Source organism: Pseudophryne corroboree, chromosome 5, assembly GCF_028390025.1.
Source record: "Pseudophryne corroboree isolate aPseCor3 chromosome 5, aPseCor3.hap2, whole genome shotgun sequence".
NCBI lineage: Eukaryota > Metazoa > Chordata > Amphibia > Anura > Myobatrachidae > Pseudophryne > Pseudophryne corroboree.
Window position 1 is genome coordinate 101002036 of NC_086448.1, and position 22047 is coordinate 101024082.

A 22047-nucleotide genomic window follows, 5' to 3' on the forward strand; every position below is an offset into this window, starting at 1 on the left:
TCCTCTATCAGAGCATTCCCTGTGTGTGTGCTGTGTGTCGGTACTTGTGTGTCGACATGTATGAGGACGATGTTGGTGAGGAGGCGGAGCAATTGCCGGTAATGGTGATGTCACTCTCTAGGGAGTCGACACCGGAATGGATGGCTTATTTAAGGAATTACGTGATAATGTCAACACGCTGCAAGGTCGGTTGACGACATGAGACGGCCGGCAAACCAATTAGTACCTGTCCAGGCGTCTAAAACACCGTCAGGGGCGTTAAAACGTCCTTTTACCTCAGTCGGTCGACACAGACACGGACACTGACTCCAGTGTCGACGGTGAAGAAACAAACGTATTTTCCTTTAGGGCCACACGTTACTTGTTAAGGGCAATGAAGGAGATGTTACATATTTCTGATACTACAAGTACCACAAAAAAGGGTATTATGTGGAGTGTGAAAAAACTACATGTGGTTTTTCCTGAATCAGATAAATTAAATGAAGTGTGTGATGATGCGTGGGTTTCCCCCGATAGAAAATTATTGGCGGTATACCCTTTCCCGCCAGAAGTTATGGCGCGTTGGGAAACACACCTTAGGGTGGATAAGGCGCTCACACGCTTATAAAAACAAGTGGCGTTACCGTCTCCAGATACGGACGCCCTCAAGGAGCCAACTGATAGGAGGTTGGAAAATATCCTAAAAAGTATATACACACATACTGGTGTTATACTGCGACCAGCGATCGCCTCAGCCTGGATGGGCAGCGCTGGGGTGGCTTGGTCGGATTCCCTGACTGGAAATATTGATACCCTTGACAGGGACAGTATTTTATTGACTATAGAGCATTTAAAAGATGCATTTCTATATATGCGAAACTCTGGCATCAAGAGTAAGTGCGATGTCCATATCTGCCAGACGATGTTTCTGGACACGACAGTGGTCAGGTGATGCAGATTCCAAACGGCACATGGAAGTATTGCCGTATAAAGGGGAGGAGTTATTTGGGGTCGGTCCATCGGACCTGGTGGCCACGGCAACAGCTAGAAAATCCACCTTTTTTACCCCAAGTCACATCTCAGCAGAAAAAGACATAGTCTTTTCAGCCTCAGTCCTTTCGTCCCCATAATATCTGCCCAGGGATAGAGGTAAGGGAAGAAGACTGCAGCAGGCAGCCCATTCCCAGGAACAGAAGCCTTCCACCGCTTCTGCCAAGTCCTCAGCATGACGCTGGGGCCGTACAAACAGGTGCGGTGGGGGGTCGTCTCAAGAGTTTCAGCACGCAGTGGGCTCACTCGCAAGTGGGCCCCTGGATCCTACAAGTAGTATCCCAGGGGTACAGATTGGAAATTCGAGACGTCTCCCCCTCGCAGGTTCCTGAAGTTTGCTTTACCAACGTCTACCTCCGACAGGGAGGCAGTATTGGAAACAATTCACAAGCTGTATTCCCAGCAGGTGATAATCAAAGTACCCCTCCTACAACAAGTAAAGGGGTATTATTCCACACTATATTGTGGTACTGAAGCCAGACGGCTCGGTGAGACCTATTCTAAATGGAGTCACTCAGAGCAGTGATAGCGAACCAGGAAGAAGGGGACTATATGGTGTCCCTGGACATCAAGGATGCTTACCTCCATGTCCAAATTTGCCCTTTTCACAAAGGGTACCTCAGGTTCGTGGTACAAAACTGTCACTATCAGTTTCAGACGCTGCCGTTTGGATTGTCCACGGCACCCCGGGTCTTTACCAAGGTAATGGCCGAAATGATGATTCTTCTTCAAAGGCGTTTTAATTATCCCTTACTTGGACGATCTCCTGATAAGGGCAAGGTCCAGAGAACAGTTGGAGGTCTGAGTAGCACTATCTCAAGTAGTTCTACGACAGCACGGGTGGATTCTAAATATTCCAAAATCGCAGCTGTCTCCGACGACACGTCTGCTGTCCCTAGGGATGATTCTGGACACAGTCCAGAAAAAGGTGTTTCTCCCGGAGGAGAAAGCCAGGGAGTTATCCGAGCTAGTCAGGAACCTCCAAAAACCAGGAAAAGTGTCAGTGCATAATTGCACAAGGGTCCAGGGAAAAATGGTGGCTTCTTACGAAGCAATTCCATTCGGCAGATTTCACGCAAGAACTTTTCAGTGGGATCTGCTGGACAAATGGTCCGGATCGCATCTTCAGATGCATCAGCGGATAACCCTGTCTCCAAGGACAAGGGTGTCTCTTCTGTGGTGGCTGCAGAGTGCTCATCTACTAAAGTGCCACAGTTATGCATTCAGGACTGGGTCCTGGTGACCACGGATTCCAACTTGAAAGGCTGGGGAGCAGTCACACAGGGAAAAAATTTCCAGGGAGTGTGATCAAGTCTGGGGACTTCTCTCCGCATAAATATACTGGAGCTAAGAGCAATTTACAATGCTCTAAGCTTAGCAAGACCTCTGCTTCAAGGTCAGCCGGTATTGATCCAGTGGGACAACATCACGGCAGTCGCCCACGTAAACAGACAGGGCGGCACAAGAAGCAGGAGGACAATGGCAGAAACTGCAAGGATTCTTCGCTGGGCGGAAAATCATGTGATAGCACTGTCAGCAGTTTTCATTCCGGGAGTGGACAACTGGGAAGCAGACTTCCTCAGCACGACCTCCACCCGGAATAGTGGGGACTTCATCGAGAAGTTGTTTCCACATGATTGTGCACCGTTGGGAAAGACCAAAGGTGGACATGATGGCGTCCCGCCTGAACAAAAAACTGGACAGGTATTGCGCCAGGTCAAGAGACCCTCAGGAAATAGCTGTGGACGTTCTGGTAACACCATGGGTGTACCAGTCGGTGTATGTGTTCCCTCCTCTGCTTCTCATACCAAAGGTACTGAGAATTATAAGATGTAGAGGAGTAAGAACTATACTCGTGGCTCCGGATGGGCCAAGAAGGACTTGGTACCCGGAACTTCATGAGATGCTCACAGAGGACTCAGGGCCTCTGCCGATAAGAAGGGACTTGCTTCAGCAAGTACCATGTCTGTTCCAAGACTTACCGCGGGTGCGTTTGACGGCATGGCGGTTGAACGCCGGATCCTAAGGAAAAAAAAAGGCATTCCGGAAGAGGTCATTCCTACCCTGGTCAAAGCCAGGAAGGAGGTGACCGCACAACATTATCACCACATGTGGCGAAAATATGTTGCGTGGTGTGAGGCCAGGAAGGCCCCACGAAGAAATTTCAACTCGGTCGATTCCTGCATTTCCTGCAAACAGGAGTGTCTATGGGCCTCAAATTGGGGTCCATTAAGGTTCAAATTTCGGCCCTGTCGATTTTCTTCCAGAAAGAATTGGCTTCAGTTCCTGAAGTCCAGAAATTTGACAAGGGAGTACTGCATATACAACCCCCTTTTGTGCCTCCAGTGGCACTGTGGGATCTCAACGTAGTCCTGGGATTCCTCAAATCACGTTGGTTTAAACCGCTCAAATCTGTGGATTTGAAATATCTCACATGGAAAGTGACCATGATGTTGGCCCTGGCCTCGGCCAGGCGAGTGTCAGAATTGGCTGCTTTGTCTCACAAAAGCCCATATCTGATTGTCCATTCGGACAGGGCAGAGCTGCGGACTCGTCCCCAGTTTCTCCCTAAGGTGGTGTCAGCGTTTCATCTGAACCAGCTTATTGTGGTACCTGCGGCTACTAGAGACTTGGAGGACTCCAAGTTGCTAGATGTTGTCAGGGCCCTGAAAATATAGATTTCCAGGACGGCTGGAGTCAGGAAAACTGACTTGCTGTTATCCTGTATGCACCCAAAAAACTGGGTGCTCTTGCTTCTAAGCAGACGATTGCTAGTTGAATGTGTAGTACAATTCAGCTTGCACATTCTGTGGCAGGACTGCCACAGCCAAAATATATAAATGCCCATTCCACAAGGAAGGTGGGCTCATCTTGGGCGACTGCCCGAGGGGTCTCGGCTTTACAACTTTGCCGAGCTGCTACTTGGTCAGGGGCACACCCTGGCTGAGGAGGACCTGGAGTTCTCTCACTCGGTGCTGCAGAGTCATCCGCACTCTCCCGCCCGTTTGGGAGCTTTGGTATAATCCCCATGGTCCTGACGGAGTCCCCAGCATCCACTTAGGACGTCAGAGAAAATAAGATTTTACTTACCGATAAATCTATTTCTCGTAGTCCGTAGTGGATGCTGGGCGCCCATCCCAAGTGCAGATTGTCTGCAATACTTGTACATAGTTATTGTTACAAAAAAATCGGGTTGTTATTGTTGTGAGCCGTCTGTTCAGAGGCTCCTACGTTTGTCATACTGTTAACTGGGTTTAGATCACAAGTTGTACGGTGTGATTGGTGTGGCTGGTATGAGTCTTACCCGGGATTCAATATCCTTCCTTATTGTGTACGCTCGTCCGGGCACAGTATCCTAACTGAGGCTTGGAGGAGGGTCATAGGGGGAGGAGCCAGTACACACCACCTGATCCTAAAGCTTTAGTTTTGTGCCCTGTCTCCTGCGGAGCCGCTAATCCCCATGGTCCTGACGGAGTCCCCAGCATCCACTACGGACTACGAGAAATAGATTTATCGGTAAGTAAAATCTTATTATTTTATGATTGGCAGCCACCAGCACTAGTTTTGCCTATTATATTGACCATAAATAATTTGAATTGGTCCTGGACCACCAACCCAGGGCACCCCTGCAAGTGTCCCGAGGCACCCCAGGGAGCCACGGCACACAGTTTGGGAACCACTGCTCTAGGACGTAAGAGAAAAAATAGGATTTTAATTACCTACCGGTAAATCCTATTCTCATAGTCCGTAGAGGATGCTGGGCGCCCGCCCAGCGCTTCGTTATCTTGCAGTGGTTACTTGGTTCAGTACTGCCTTGTACTTTGTTAAGTACTGCGTTATTACTTGGTTCGGTAATGTTATTCAGCTATTGCTGAGTTTTCAAGCTAGTTAGCTTGGTTTGCCTTGTTTGTGTGAGCTGGTGTGAATCTCGCCACTATCTGTGTAAAATCCTTTTCTCAAAGTTGTTCTCCTCGGGCACAGTTTCTGGTAGGAGGGGCATAGAGGGAGGAGCCAGCCCACACTATTAAACTCTTAAAGTGACAGTGGCTCCTGGTGGACCCGTCTATACCCCATGGTACTAATGTGGACCCCAGCATCCTCCACGGATTACGAGAAAAGGATTTACCGGTAGGTAATTAAAATCCTGTTTTAATTCTTTATAGATTTTATTTATTTATTAATTAATTTATTTGTTTACTTCTAGGAAAGTGGATTTGCTAAACAACTAATTCTGTTTGCAACTTTTACAGAAGGTTAGTGTTTTGTGTATGTGTGAATTTATACATGTATACCCCTCTCACACTGCCAGCAATATCCCGGGTATTTCACGTGAACTCGCAGGAACCCGGATATTGCGCAGTGTGAAACCACCCAGTTGAAATAACCCCATTAGTTGTGGGGCCTCCGGGATTGGTATGGCTGGGCTGTTTGGGGCATCATTATTGTAACACCTAATGTAACACTTTTTGCCACTGAAACTGCTTTTTACTAATGTAACACTTTTTTTGATGCCATAATTATTACTTTTCACCTATGTAACTCGTTTAGCACATAGCTGCTACTTCTTACTAATGTAACACTTTTTAACACTTAAACTGCTACTCCTTATTAGTGTGATACCTTTGGGCAGTTGGCTTACACTGGCCTGGGGGGTCCTGTGTTCTGGACTAGAAATTTAGGGATGTTAGGTGCCTACCTGATGAGGTCACCTGGCTGTGGTAGGTGTGCCCATATTTTTGGTTAAAAAATGATGCTAAGAACCTCAAGTTTACTCCATGTTAAATTGCAGAGTGTATTATAACTGTTCTGATTGCCAGTGGGGGTCATTCCGAGTTGTTCGCTAGCTGTTTTCGTTCGCAGCGCAGCGTTTAGGTAAAAAAGCGGCACTTCTGTGCATGCGTATGGGGCGCAGTGCGCACGCGCGATGTACTTTCACAACAGCCAATGCAGTTTCACACAAGGTCTAGCGACGCTTTTCAATCGCACTGCTGGGCGCAGAGTGATTGACAGGAAGTGGGTGTTTCTGGGAGGTAACTGACCGTTTTCGGGGAGTGTGTGTAAAAACACAGGCGTGTCAGATACAAACGCGGGCGTGCCTGGAGAAACGCAGGCGTGGCTGGGCGAACGCAGGGCGTGTTTGTGACGTCAAAACAGGAACTAAACAGTCTGAAGTGATCGCAAGCTAGGAGTAAGTCTCGAGCTGCTCAGAAACTGCGCAATCGTTTTTTGTAGCAGTGCTGCGATTCTTTCGTTCACACTTCTGCTAAGCTAAGAGATACTCCCAGTGGGCGGCGGCTTAGCGTTTGCACGGCTGCTAAAAGCAGCTAGCGAGCGAACAACTCTGAATGAGGGCCTGTGTTCTTAGTGCTTAGACCAGTGATTTTCAACCTTTTTTTACTCGCGGCACACCGAACAATATTTTAAAATTGCCAAGGCACACCATCAGTTCACCCACAGGAAAATAAAAACAAAAAACACACATTGGTCCTCATAGTAAAAAACAGATCCACACATACATTGGTCTACACAGAAAAAACAATCACATTGCTACCCACTTAAATCATGTTGCTCCCTACATAAATCCTATTGCTCCCCACAGGAGAAATAAAATAACAAACGTTAGCTCTTACCGGTCAGCTGTCCTCCTCCCTGTTCCTCAGTGGCGCGGGTTGTTCATAGTGGAGTACTGCGAATACCGAGCAGCGGGCGGTCGGGCAGGTGTGGATGAGGGTGGGCAAGGAAAGCTGTGGATGCAGGCGGGAACTGGAAGATGTGTATGCAGGCGGGTGGGCTGGCTGAGTGGTGTGACACTGCGGCCGTGACCTATGATATCACACCGCCGCGTCACCAAGGCTTAGGTCATGGCCGGAGCATGACTGATCCTCTAAGAAGAGCCCGGGCCAACAGTTCACTCTGAAGGTGCAGGAAGCTGCTCTGGCTCCGCGGCACACCTTGCAACTGGTCGCGGCAGACTGGTGTGCCACGGCACACTGGTTGAAAAAGCCTGGCTTAGAGTGTGAACTATCATTTTCTCTTTTTTTCTTTTCTTTAACTCATGCTCTTATGTATAACTTATACCTACTGTATGTCTACAATATTCAGTGTTGTTTTTTGTTAAGTAATCTCGTGGTTTTTGGATCTGATTATTTTGTATTTTTGATACCTCCTTGAAATATTATGTCTACCTTTGAGAATGTCTTCAGTTTATCTTCTGTTTTATATTAAATAAAGAGATTTAAAATATAATACAGCAGATCATGTGGGCATTCAGCTCTCAGAGTCCCCTCCTAGATATTGTGTATTTACATATTGTTCTGTTATTTTTTTTAAATTTAGTTAAAAGTAACAACCCATTAGTGAAAAGCTTAAAACTTTTGCATAACCATGAAGATTTTGAGATGAAGAAGTTGCTGTTCAACGTGCTGGTGGTGTTATCTAAGGACCTGTCCACAGTTCAGGTGAGAAATAGACCTGGCAGTACATGCTGGTGGTGTTATCTAAGGACCTGTCCACAGTTCAGGTGAGAAATAGACCTGGCAGTACATGCTGGTGGTGTTATCTAAGGACCTGTCCACAGTTCAGGTGAGAAATAGACCTGGCAGTACATGCTGGTAGTGTTATCTAAGGACCTGTCCACAGTTCAGGTGAGAAATAGACCTGGCAGTACGTGTTATCTAAGGACCTGTCCACAGTTCAGGTGAGAAATAGACCTGGCAGTACATGCTGGTGGTGTTATCTAAGGATCTGTCCACAGTTCAGGTGAGAAATAGACCTGGCAGTACATGCTCGTGGTGTTCTCTAAGGACCTGTCCACAGTTCAGGTGAGAAATAGACCTGGCAGTACATGCTGGTGGTGTTCTCTAAGGACCTGTCCACAGTTCAGGTGAGAAATAGACCTGGCAGTACATGCTGGTGGTGTTATCTAAGGACCTGTCCACAGTTCAGGTGAGAAATAGACCTAGCAGTACATGCTGGTGGTGTTATCTAAGGACCTGTCCACTGTTCAGGTGAGAAATAGACCTGGCAGTACATGCTGGTGGTGTTATCTAAGGACCTGTCCACAGTTCAGGTGAGAAATAGACCTAGCAGTACATGCTGGTGGTGTTATCTAAGGACCTGTCCACAGTTCAGGTGAGAAATAGACCTAGCAGTACATGCTGGTGGTGTTATCTAAGGACCTGTCCACTGTTCAGGTGAGAAATAGACCTAGCAGTACATGCTGGTGGTGTTATCTAAGGACCTGTCCACAGTTCAGGTAAGCAGTAGACCTCGCAGTACATACTGGTGGTGTTATCTAAGGACCTGTCCACAGTTCAGGTAAGCAATAAACCTGGCGGTACATGCTGGTGGGATATGTAGTTAACTTGCCGGCAGACGGGATCCCGGCGGTCACGATACCGATACCGGGATCCCGACCACTGATAGTTCTGCCAACCAGAATCCCGGCTAACGGGCTATTCCCACTTATGGGTGTCCATGACACCCATAGAGTGAGAATAGAACCTGTGGCAAGCGCAGCGAGCCACCGAGCCCACAGCCCACCGAGCACACAGTTTCTTTGGATTACTTAGAAAGCTTGTCATGTTTGTACAGCCTCTCCTATGATATCGGTTATCATACCTGATTGTAATGACTATTTCTTGTGTTATGTATTTAGTTGCTCTGCGATGGGAAGGTGGTTTTAGCCCTTTTTAACTATGTCAAAGCAAATGAAAAGCCTGGAGTCCATGACTGGCCTGCTGCCCGTTTTGAAGAGTTACAGCTACACGCCATCGCCACATTGTCTACCGTGGCTCCTCTGCTGGTGGAAGACTACATGACATGTCAGGGAAACACCCGTATTCTCCTCTTCCTGGAGTGGTGCTCCAGCCAAGGTGACACAAATAATCATCCCTACAGAAAGTTTACATACGTCAGTATTATAGCTAACACACTTCTCACACTCACCTACAAAGCCCTCACCCACTCCTCTCCCTCTTACATCTCTGACCTTATCTCTGTTTACATTCCCATCCGTCCTCTTCGCTCTGCTAATGCACGCCGTCTCTCCTGCCAACTAATTACCTCCTCCCACTCCTACCTACAAGATTTTGCACGTGCTGCTCCCTATCTTTGGAATGCTCTACCTCTCCCCATCTGACTCTCCACCTCTCTACAAAACTTCAAACGGGCTCTCAAGACCCACTTCTTCACCAAACCCTGTCAACTCTCCTCCTAACCCACTTGTCTATGCTCACTGTCTACCCCTTCTGTGTCACTCTGGTCTGTTAGCCCCTCACCTTTTAGATTGTAAGCTCACAAGAGCAGGGACTTCTTTCCTCATGTGCCTTTCCTTTTCTTACTTACACTATCTTATACTCCTTACTGCCTTTGATGGCACCTAACCCTGGGTTTTCTATACCTGTCCTATATTGTCTTGTACTGTAAGTGCGGTTTTCTTGTTTGCTCATTTTATTATGTACTGTGTAATGGGCGCTGTGAATTCCTTGTGGCGCCATATAAATAAAGGATAATAATAAGAATTTGTACACAATATAGTACTGTAATTGTGTATTGTTGCCTCAGTCCCCCAGTACCTGCGAGCGATACACCATGGATGCATCTGTGCCTAACTACAGGTCAATGATACATAAAACTCTGAATCTATACAATAATTTCCTAAGGTCTGTCTCGTCTCCTCAATGTGGGCGCCGTGGAAGCCTGGGTGCACTGCGCATTGCCACTCCAATGACTTCCACTGTGAGGGTATGAGGGAGACTGGACAGACCTAGTAATGCAGAAGAGGAACAGGTAAGTATAAGAAGGAAGTATAAGAAGGATGGAGACGAGCACACACACATATATATATATATATATATATACGTGTCCTCATACAACTAGCCTCAATACGCCATGAGGTACAAGACCAGTGAGCCGCCAGGTCCCATGTGACTGCTAGCGCTGCCATTCTTTTTTGCGACTAGGACGCACCCGAAGACTGCTGATTAATTTGATATGCACACTTGTATATCTGTCTGCATTGTGACTAAGACGCATTTTCGTGTAAAAAGACACTAAATAGACCGCCGGCGCTAGAAGAGTCGCACGTAACCCGGCTGCCTAGGGAGGCTGTTTTGTGCAACTGCAGCAATAATGTATGAGGACACATCTGTATATAATACAATTATTTTTTCTGCGGATGTTGAGAACCTGGACCACTTGATTGACTTGGGAGCAGGTGGTTTGGTTATTATGGGTTACATCACATTCCGAGAGTTCACCATATTATTAGTCTGATCTGGTGACGTGCTTTATTGTGTAGTTTTTAGCTTTACATTGCTTTATAATTACATTTGCTTTTCTTTTATCAGATGGATTCTCTGGCCAGGGCAATTCTTTCCATGGCACAGGTGGGCGGGGCAACAAGCATGCTCAGATGCGCTACAGCTTGAGACTTCTCAGGTCTATGGTGTCCGTAGGGGATGAGGCTGTAAATCAAGACTTGTGTGACCAGGGAGCAATTAGTCAGCTCTTAGGTAAATCAAAATACAGTTCTTTACTCACAGCAATTATATGTACATTATATAAAGGCTTGCTGTTATGTTGTATGTTGATTATGGTTACAAATGTCAGTGATTTAAAAAAAATAAGAATTTACTCACCGGTAATTCTATTTCTCGTAGTCCGTAGTGGATGCTGGGGACTCCGTAAGGACCATGGGGAATAGCGGGCTCCGCAGGAGACTGGGCACTCTAAAGAAAGATTTAGTACTATCTGGTGTGCACTGGCTCCTCCCTCTATGCCCCTCCTCCAGACCTCAGTTAAGGAAACTGTGCCCGGAAGAGCTGACATTACAAGGAAAGGATTTTGGAATCCAGGGTAAGACTCATACCAGCCACAACAATCACACTGTACAACTTGTGATAAACTTACCCAGTTAACAGTATGAATAACAACTGAGCATCACTCAACATATAACCATAACCCTTTGTTAAGCAATAACTATATACACGTATTGCAGAAAGTCCGCACTTGGGACGGGCGCCCAGCATCCACTACGGACTACGAGAAATAGAATTACCGGTGAGTAAATTCTTATTTTCTCTGACGTCCTAGTGGATGCTGGGGACTCCGTCAGGACCATGGGGAATAGCGGCTCCGCAGGAGACAGGGCACAAAATTTAAAAGTTTGACCACTAGGTGGTGTGTACTGGCTCCTCCCCCTATGACCCTCCTCCAAGCCTCAGTTAGGTTTTTGTGCCCGTCCGAGCAGGGTGCAATCTAGGTGGCTCTCATAAAGAGCTGCTTAGAGTAAAAGTTTTGATAGTTTTATTATTTTCAGTGAGTCCTGCTGGCAACAGGCTCACTGCAACGAGGGACCTAGGGGAGAAGAAGTGAACTCACCTGCGTGCAGGATGGATTTGCTTCTTAGGCTACTGGACACTAGCTCCAGAGGGACGATCACAGGTACAGCCTGGATGGGTCACCGGAGCCGCGCCGCCGACCCCCTTGCAGATGCCGAAGTAAGAAGAGGTCCAGAAACCGGCGGCTGAAGGCTATTCAGTCTTCATGAGGTAGCGCACAGCACTGCAGCTGTGCGCCATTGCGCTCAGGCACACTTCACACCGGCGGTCACTGAGGGTGCAGGGCGCTGGGGGGGGCGCCCTGGGCAGCAATGTTAATACCTTTCTGGCTAAAAAGAATACATCACATATAGTCCATGAGGCTATATGGATGTATTTCACCCCTGCCAGGTCTCAGAAAAACCGGGAGAAGAGCCCGCCGGAATAGGGGGCGGGGCCTATCTCCTCAGCACACAGCGCCATTTTCCTACACAGCTCCGCTGCTAGGAAGGCTCCCAGGCTCTCCCCTGCACTGCACTACAGAAACAGGGTAAAAAACAGAGAGGGGGGGGGCATTTTTTGGCGATATTATATATATTTAAGCAGCTATAAGGAAACAACACTTATATAAGGTTGTTCCTATATAATTATAGCGCTTTGATGTGTGCTGGCAAACTCTCCCTCTGTCTCCCCAAAGGGCTAGTGGGGTCCTGTCTTCTATCAGAGCATTCCCTGTGTGTCTGCTGTGTGTCGGTACGTGTGTGTCGACATGTATGAGGACGATGTTGGTGTGGAGGCGGAGCAATTGCCGGTAATGGTGATGTCACCCCCTAGGGAGTCGACACCGGAATGGATGGCTTTGTTTATGGAATTACGTGATAATGTCAGCACGCTGCAAAAGTCGGTTGACGACATGAGACGACCGGCAAACCAGTTAGTACCTGTACAGGCGTCTCAAACACCGTCAGGGGCTGTAAAACGCCCTTTGCCTAGTGTCGACGGTGAAGAAACGAACGTGTTTTCCAGTAGGGCCACACGTTATATGATCACGGCAATGAAGGAGGCTTTGCATATCTCTGATACTGCAAGTACCACAAAAAGGGGTATTATGTGGGGTCTGAAAAAACTACCTGTAGTTTTTCCTGAATCAGAGGAATTGAATGACGTGTGTGATGAAGCGTGGGTTACCCCTGATAAAAAACTGCTAATTTCAAAGAAGTTATTGGCGTTATACCCTTTCCCGCCAGAGGTTAGGGCGCGCTGGGAAACACCCCCTAAGGTGGACAAGGCGCTCACACGTTTATCCAAACAAGTGGCGTTACCGTCTCGTGATACGGCCGCCCTCAAGGATCCAGCTGATAGGAGGCTGGAAAATACTCTAAAAAGTATATACACACATACTGGTGTTATACTGCGACCAGCAATCGCCTCAGCCTGGATGTGCAGTGCTGGGGTGGCTTGGTCGGATTCCCTGACTGAAAATATTGATACCCTGGATAGGGACAGTATTTTATTGACTATAGAGCAATTAAAGGATGCATTCCTTTATATGCGAGATGCACAGAGGGATATCTGCACTCTGGCATCAAGAGTAAGTGCGATGTCCATATCTGCCAGAAGAAGTCTATGGACACGACAGTGGTCAGGCGATGCGGATTCCAATATTTGCCCCGAGGCAAAGGAAAGGGTAAGAGACTGCAGCAAGCAGCCCCTTCCCAGGAGCAGAAGTCCTCCCCGGCTTCTGCAAAGGCCTCAGCATGACGCTGGGACCTTACAAGCGGACTCAGGGGCGGTGGGGGGTCGCCTCAAGATTTTCAGCGCACAGTGGGCTCACTCGCAGGTGGACCCCTGGATCCTGCAGGTAGTATCTCAGGGTTACAGGTTGGAATTCGAGAAGTCTCCCCCTCGCCGGTTCCTAAAATCTGCTTTGCCAACGTCTCCCTCAGACAGGGCGACGGTATTGGAAGCCATTCACAAGCTGTATTCTCAGCAGGTGATAATCAAGGTACCCCTTCTACAACAGGGAAAGGGGTATTACTCCACGCTATTTGTGGTACCGAAGCCGGACGGCTCGGTAAGACCTATTCTAAATCTGAAATCTCTGAACCTGTACATACAAAAATTCAAGTTCAAGATGGAGTCACTCAGAGCAGTGATAGCGAATCTGGAAGAAGGGGATTTTATGGTGTCCTTGGACATCAAGGATGCTTACCTTCATGTCCCAATTTGCCCTTCACACCAAGGGTACCTCAGGTTCGTGGTACAAAACTGTCATTATCAGTTTCAGACGCTGCCGTTTGGATTGTCCACGGCACCCAGGGTCTTTACCAAGGTAATGGCCGAAATGATGATCCTTCTTCGAAGAGAAGGCGTATTAATTATCCCTTACTTGGACGATCTCCTGATAAGGGCAAGATCCAGAGAACAGCTGGAGGTCGGAGTAGCACTAACTCAAGTAGTGCTCCAACAGCACGGGTGGATTCTGAATTTTCCAAAATCCCAACTGATCCCGACGACACGTCTGCTGTTCCTAGGGATGATTCTGGACACTGTTCAGAAAAAGGTATTTCTTCCGGAGGAGAAAGCCAGGGAGTTATCCGAACTCGTCAGGAACCTCCTAAAACCAGGGACAGTGTCTGTGCATCAATGCACAAGAGTCCTGGGAAAAATGGTGGCTTCTTACGAAGCGATTCCATTCGGCAGATTCCATGCACAAATTTTTCAGTGGGATCTGCTAGACAAATGGTCCGGATCGCATCTGCAGATGCATCAGCGGATAAAATTGTCGACAAGGACAAGGGTCTCTCTGCTATGGTGGTTGCAGAGTGCTCATCTGTTAGAGGGCCGCAGATTCGGCATACAGAACTGGGTCCTAGTGACCACGGATGCCAGCCTGAGAGGCTGGGGAGCGGTCACACAAGGAAGAAACTTCCAGGGCGTGTGGTCAAGCCTGGAAACGTCTCTCACATAAATATACTGGAACTAAGAGCAATCTACAATGCTCTAAGCCTGGCAAAACCTCTGCTTCAGGGTCAGCCGGTGTTGATCCAGTCGGACAACATCACGGCAGTCGCCCGCGTAAACAGACAGGGCGGCACAAGAAGCAGGAGGGCAATGGCAGAAGCTGCAAGGATTCTTCGCTGGGCGGAAAATCATGCGATAGCACTGTCAGCAGTGTTCATCCCGGGAGTGGACAACTGGGAAGCAGACTTCCTCAGCAGACACGATCTTCACCCGGGAGAGTGGGGACTTCATCCAGAAGTCTTCCACATGATTGTAGTCCATTGGGAAAGACCAATGGTGGACATGATGGCGTCCCGTCTCAACAAAAAACTGGACAGGTATTGCGCCAGGTCAAGAGACCCTCAGGCAATAGCTGTGGACGCTCTGGTAACACCATGGGTGTACCAGTCAGTGTATGTGTTCCCTCCTCTGCCTCTCATACCCAAGGTACTGAGAATTATACGGCAAAGGGGAGTAAGAACGATACTAGTGGCTCCGGACTGGCCAAGAAGGACTTGGTACCCGGAACTTCAGGAGATGCTCACGGAAGATCCGTGGCCTCTACCTCTAAGAAGGGATCTGCTTCAGCAGGGACCGTGTCTATTCCAAGACTTACCGCGGCTGCGTTTGACGGCATGGCGGTTGAACGCCGGATCCTAAGGGAAAAAGGCATTCCGGAAGAGGTCATCCCTACCCTGGTCAAAGCCAGGAAGGAGGTGACTGCACAACATTATCACCGCATTTGGAGAAAATATGTTGCATGGTGTGAGGCCAGGAAGGCCCCGACAGAGGAATCTCAACTGGGTCGATTCCTACATTTCCTGCAAACAGGATTATCTATGGGCCTCAAATTAGGGTCCATTAAGGTTCAAATTTCGGCCCTGTCGATTTTCTTCCAGAAAGAATTGGCTTCAGTTCCTGAAGTCCAGACTTTTGTAAAAGGAGTACTACATATACAGCCCCCGGTTGTGCCCCCAGTGGCACCGTGGGATCTCAATGTAGTTTTGGATTTTCTCAAATCCCATTGGTTTGAGCCACTCAAATCGGTAGATTTGAAATATCTTACATGGAAAGTAACCATGCTACTGGCCCTGGCTTCAGCCAGGAGAGTGTCGGAATTGGCGGCTTTATCGTATAAAAGCCCATATCTGATTTTCCATTCGGACAGGGCAGAATTGAGGACGCGTCCTCATTTTCTGCCTAAGGTGGTATCAGCGTTTCACCTGAACCAGCCTATTGTGGTGCCTGCGGCTACTAGCGATTTGGAGGATTCCAAGTTGCTGGACGTTGTCAGAGCATTGAAAATATATATTTCAAGGACGGCTGGAGTCAGAAAATCTGACTCGCTGTTTATACTGTATGCACCCAACAAGCTGGGTGCTCCTGCTTCTAAGCAGACGATTGCTCGTTGGATTTGTAGCACAATTCAACTGGCACATTCTGTGGCAGGCCTGCCACAGCCTAAATCTGTCAATGCCCACTCCACAAGGAAGGTGGGCTCATCTTGGGCGGCTGCCCGAGGGGTCTCGGCATTACAACTCTGCCGAGCAGCTACGTGGTCAGGGGAGAACACGTTTGTAAAATTCTACAAATTTGATACCCTGGCTAAGGAGGACCTGGAGTTCTCTCATTCGGTGCTGCAGAGTCATCCGCACTCTCCCGCCCGTTTGGGAGCTTTGGTATAATCCCCATGGTCCTGACGGAGTCCCCAGCATCCACTAGGACGTCAGAGAAAATAAGAATTTACTCACCGGTAATTCTATTTCTCGTAGTCCGTAGTGGATGCTGGGCGCCCATCCCAAGTGCGGATTGTCTGCAATACTTGTACATAGTTATTGTTACAAAAAAATCGGGTTGTTTATTGTTGTGAGCCATCTTTTCAGAGGCTCCTACGTTATCATACTGTTAACTGGGTTCAGATCACAAGTTGTACGGTGTGATTGGTGTGGCTGGTATGAGTCTTACCCGGGATTCAAAATCCTTCCTTATTGTGTACGCTCGTCCGGGCACAGTATCCTAACTGAGGCTTGGAGGAGGGTCATAGGGGGAGGAGCCAGTACACACCACCTAGTGGTCAAACTTTTAAATTTTGTGCCCTGTCTCCTGCGGAGCCGCTATTCCCCATGGTCCTGACGGAGTCCCCAGCATCCACTACGGACTACGAGAAATAGAATTACCGGTGAGTAAATTCTTATTTTCTCTAACGTCCTACTGGATGCTGGGGACTCCGTAAGGACCATGGGGATTATACCAAAGCTCCCAAACGGGCGGGAGAGTGCGGATGACTCTGCAGCACCGAATGGGCAAACACCAGGTCCTCCTCAGCCAGGGTATCAAACTTGTAGAACTTTGCAAATGTGTTTGAACCCGACCAAGTAGCAGCTCGGCAAAGCTGTAATGCCGAGACCCCTCGGGCAGCTGCCCAAGAAGAGCCCACCTTCCTTGTGGAATGGGCTTTCACTGATTTTGGATGCGGCAATCCAGCCGCAGAATGAGCCTGCTGAATCGTGTCACAGATCCAGTGAGCAATGGTTTGCTTTGAAGCAGGAGCACCCAGCTTGTTGGATGCATACAGGATAAACAGCGAGTCAGTTTTCCTGACTCCAGCCGTCCTGGCAACATAGATCTTCAAAGCCCTGACTACATCAAGCAACTTGGAATCCTCCAAGTCACGAGTAGCCGCAGGCACCACAATGGGTTGGTTCAAATGAAAAGATGACACCACCTTTGGCAGAAACTGCGGACGAGTTCGCAATTCTGCCCTATCCATATGGAAAACCAGATAGGGGCTTTTACATGACAAAGCCGCCAATTCTGACACACGCCTAGCTGAGGCTAGGGCCAACAGCATGACCACTTTCCACGTGAGATACTTTAGCTCCACTGTCTTAAGTGGCTCAAACCAGTGGGATTTCAGGAAAGCCAAGACCACGTTAAGATCCCAAGGTGCCACTGGTGGCACAAAAGGAGGCTGAATATGCAGCACTCCCTTAATAAACGTCTGAACCTCAGGCAGTGAAGCCAATTCTTTTTAAAAGATGGATAGGGCCGAAATCTGGACCTTTATGGACCCTAATTTTAGGCCCATAGTCACACCTGACTGTAGGAAGTGCAGGAATCGACCCAGCTGGAATTCCTCTGTAGGGGCCTTCCTGGCCTCACACCAAGCAACATATTTTCGCCATATACGGTGATAATGTTTTGCTGTCACGTCCTTCCTAGCCTTTATCAGCGTAGGAATAACTGCATCCGGAATGCCCTTTTCTGCTAGGATCCGGCGTTCAACCGCCATGCCGTCAAACGCAGCCGCGGTAAGTCTTGGAACAGACAGGGCCCCTGTTGCAACAGGTCCTGTCTGAGAGGCAGAGGCCATGGGTCCTCTGTGAGCATTTCTTGCAGTTCCGGGTACCAAGTCCTTCTTGGCCAATCCGTAACAATGAGTATTGTTCTCACTCCTCTTTTTCTTACGATTCTCAGTACCCTGGGTATAAGAGGAAAAGGAGGAAACACATAGACCGACTGGAATACCCACGGTGTCACCAGTGCGTCCACAGCTATCGCCTGAAGGTCCCTTGACCTGGCGCAATACCTCTTTAATTTTTTGTTGAGGCGGGACGCCATCATGTCCACCTGTGGCAGTTCCCATCGATTTACAATCTGCGTGAAGACTTCTTGATGAAGTCCCCACTCTCCCGGGTGGAGGTCGTGTCTGCTGAGGAAGTCTGCTTCCCAGTTGTCCACTCCCGGAATGAACACTGCTGACAGTGCTTGCACGTGATTCTCCGCCCAACGAAGAATCCTAGTGGCTTCCGCCATTGCCACCCTGCTTCATGTGCCGCCCTGGCGGTTTACATGAGCGACTGCAGTGATGTTGTCTGACTGAATCAGCACTGGTTGGTCTCGAAGCAGAGGCTCCGCTTGACTCAGGGCGTTGTATATGGCCCACAGCTCCAGGATATTTATGTGCAGACAAGTCTCCTGACTTGACCACAGCCCTTGGAAGTTTCTTCCTTGAGTGACTGCCCCCCACTCTCGGAGGCTTGCATCCGTGGTCACCAGGACCCAGTCCTGTATGCCGAATCTGCGGCCCTCGAGGAGGTGAGCACCTTGTAGCCACCACAGAAGAGACACCCTGGCCCTGGGGGACAGGGTGATCATCCGATGCATCTGAAGATGCGATCCGGACCACTTGTCCAGCAGATCCCACTGAAAGATCCTCGCATGGAACCTGCCGAAGGGAATGGCTTCGTATGACGCCACCATCTTTCCCAGGACTCGTGTGCAGTGATGCACCGACACCTGTTTTGGCTTTAGGAGGTCTCTGACCAGAGTCACAAGCTCCTGAGCCTTCTCCTCCGGGAGAAACACCTTCTTCTTGTCTGTGTCCAGAATCATGCCCAGGAAAGGCAGACGCGTCGCAGGAATCAGCTGCGACTTTGGAATGTTCAGAATCCAGCCGTGCTGACGCAACACTTCCTGAGAGCGTGCTACGCAGATCAGCAACTGCTCCCTGGACCTCGCCTTTATGAGGAGATTGTCCAAGTATGGGATAATTGTAACCCCTTGCTTCCGAAGGAGCACCATCATTTCCGCCATCACCTTGGTAAAAACTCTCGGTGCCGTGGACAGGCCAAACGGCAACGTCTGGAATTGGTAATGACAGTCCCATACCACAAACCTGAGGTACTCCTGATGAGGCGGATAAATGGGGACATGCAAGTAAGCATCCTTGATGTCCAGAGACACCATAAAATCCCCCTCTTCCAGGCTTGCAATGACCGCTCTGAGCGATTCCATTTTGAACTTGAATTTCTTCAGATAAATGTTCAGGGATTTTAAATTTAAAATGGGTCTGACCGAACCGTCCGGTTTCGGTACCACAAACATAGTGGAATAGTAGCCCCTTCCCCGTTGAAGGGGGGGAACTTCTACCACCACCTGCTGGAGAAAAAGTTTGTGAATTGCCGCCAACACTATCTCCCTTTCCATGGGGGAAGTTGGTAAGGCCGATTTTAGGTAACGGTGAGGGGGCGTCACCTCGAATTCCAGCTTGTATCCCTGAGACACAACTTGTATAGCCCAAGGATCCACCTGTGAGCGAACCCACTGGTGGCTGAAATGTCGGAGACGCGCCCCCACGGCTCCTGGCTCCGCCTGTGGAGCCTCAGCGTCATGCGGTGGATTTTAGTGGAAGCCGGGGAAGACTTTTGTTCATGGGAACTAGCTGTATGGTGCAGCTTTTTTCCTCTACCCCTGCCTCTGGCAAGAAAGGACGCACCTCTGACCTTTTTGCTCTTCTGAGAACGAAAGGACTGCATTTGGTAATACGGTGCTTTCTTAGGCTGTGGAGGGACATAAGGCAAGAAATTTGACTTCCCAGCCGTAGCTGTGGAAACTAGGTCCGAGAGACCGTCCCCAAACAATTCCTCACCCTTATAAGGTAAAACCTCCATGTGTTTTTTAGAGTCGGTATCCCCTGTCCATTGCCGAGTCCATAAGACCCTTCTGGCAGAAATGGACATTGCGTTTACTCTAGAGCCCAGCAGGCACATGTCCCTCTGGGCATCCCGCATATATAGGACCGCGTCCTTGATATGTGCCATGGTCAGTAGAACAGTGTCCCTGTCCAGGGTATCTATCTCCTCAGACAGAGTATCCGTGCCAGAATGTGTATAAACAGACTTCAGGATAGCTTCCTGCTTTCTATCCGCAGGATCCTTTAGGGCGGCCGTATCCTGAGACGGCAGGGCCACCTTCTTAGACAAGCGTGTCACCGCCTTGTCTACCCTAGGGGAGGATTCCCAGCGTAACCTGTCCGTTGGCGGGAAAGGATACGCCATAAGTAATCTCTTGGAAATTATCACCTTCCTGTCAGGGGAATCCCACGCTTTTTCACATAATTCATTTAATTCATGTGAAGGGGGAAAAGTCACTTCATGGTTTTTCTCCCCATACATATAAATCCTCTTGTCAGGGACAGGATTTTCCTCAGAAATGTGTAATACATCCTTTCTTGCCACAATCATGTAGCGGATGGCTTTAGTCATTTTAAGCTGCAACTTTGCCTCATCGTCATCGACACTGGAGTCCGTTTCAGTGTCGACATCTGTGTCAACTATCTGTGATAGTGTGCGCTTTCGAGACCCTGACGGCCTCTGCGCTGTAGGATCAGGCAAGGGTTGAGACCCTGACTGTCCCTAGGTTACAGTTTTATCCAATCTGTTATGCAAGGAGTTTACATTATCATTTAACACCTTCCACATATCCATCCAATCAGGTGTCGGCACCGTCGGCGGCGACACCACACTCAGCTGCACTTGTTCTGCCTCCACGTATCCTTCCTCATCAAACCTATCGACACAGGCGTACCGACACACAGCACACACACAGGGAATGCTCTGACTGAGGACAGGACCCCACAAAGGCTTTTGGGGAGACAGAGAGAGAGTATGCCAGCACACACCCCAGCGCTATATAACCCAGGGATTACACTGTACCTTAGTGTTTATCCCGTAGCTGCTGTTAAATATATTTCTGCGCCTAAATTTATGTGCCCCCCCTCTCTTTTTTACCCTCTATTACACCTGTATACTGCAGGGGAGAGCCTGGGGAGCGTCCTTCCAGCGGAGCTGTGAAGAGAAAATGGCGCTGGTGTGCTGAGGAAGAAGGCCCCGCCCCCTCAGCGGCGGGCTTCTGTCCCGCTTTAATGTGTAAAAAATGGCGGGGGCTCGGGCATATATACAGTCCCAGACTGTATATATGTCTATTTTTGCCAAAAAGGTAATTAATTGCTGCTCAGGGCGCCCCCCCGTGCGCCTTGCACCCTACAGTGACCGGAGTGTGCGGTGTGCTGTGGGAGCAATGGCGCACAGCTGCAGTGCTGTGTGCTACCTTAAGTGAAGACAGGAGTCTTCAGCCGCCGATTTCGATGTCTTCATGCTTCTGCTGCTTCTGTTCTTCTGGCTCTGCGAGGGGGACGGCGGCGTGGCTCCGGGAACGGACGATCAAGGTTAGGTACCTGTGTTCGATCCCTCTGGAGCTAATGGTGTCCAGTAGCCTAAGAAGCGCTACCTAGCTGCCGTGAGTAGGTTTGCTTCTCTCCCCTCAGTCCCTCGTAGCAGAGAGTCTGTTGCCAGCAGAAGCTCTCTGAAAATAAAAAACCTGCCAAAATACTTTCTTTTCTAGCAAGCTCAGGAGAGCCCACTAGGAGCACCCAGCTCTGGCCGGGCACAGATTCTAACTGAGGTCTGGAGGAGGGGCATAGAGGGAGGAGCCAGTGCATACCAGATAGTACTAAATCTTTCTTTAGAGTGCCCAGTCTCCTGCGGAGCCCGCTATTCCCCATGGTCCTTACGGAGTCCCCAGCATCCACTAGGACGTTAGAGAAAAAAAGTCTGCTTGTCCATTTTTTCATTGTAAAGTTTTATTCACAAATAATCCAAACAGAAAGCATTTCAATGGCACATTCAACAGTCATTAAAGTGCACTCAACCCCAATACAAAGTGGAGTGGGATCCAGGCCGCGGAATACCGGCAGAGGGAAGGGGGGGCGTGAGTGTAACAAGTCCCTTGGAGGCTCGCCACGGTGCGGGCTCGGTGGCGACGGGTTCTATTCCCACTCTATGGGCATGCCGACTGCCGGCATTGTGAGGGGGCGGGATGTAGGGGGAGGCTATGTGACCGTCGGTCTCCT

At 48.9% G+C, this 22047-nt stretch overlaps 1 protein-coding gene across 4 annotated transcripts in view; it reads left to right on the forward strand.

Moving 5' to 3' along the window:
- Positions 1–22047, forward strand: part of CFAP69 (cilia and flagella associated protein 69) — a 225618-nt gene that overhangs the window by 109907 nt on the left and 93664 nt on the right. For all 4 annotated transcript variants that reach the window (XM_063921509.1, XM_063921510.1, XM_063921508.1 and 1 more), the window contains 4 exons: positions 5234–5282; positions 7366–7487; positions 8687–8903; positions 10380–10544. In XM_063921509.1, the coding sequence (XP_063777579.1) occupies positions 5234–5282; positions 7366–7487; positions 8687–8903; positions 10380–10544 (553 nt within the window). The remainder of the gene's footprint in view (positions 1–5233; positions 5283–7365; positions 7488–8686; positions 8904–10379; positions 10545–22047) is intronic.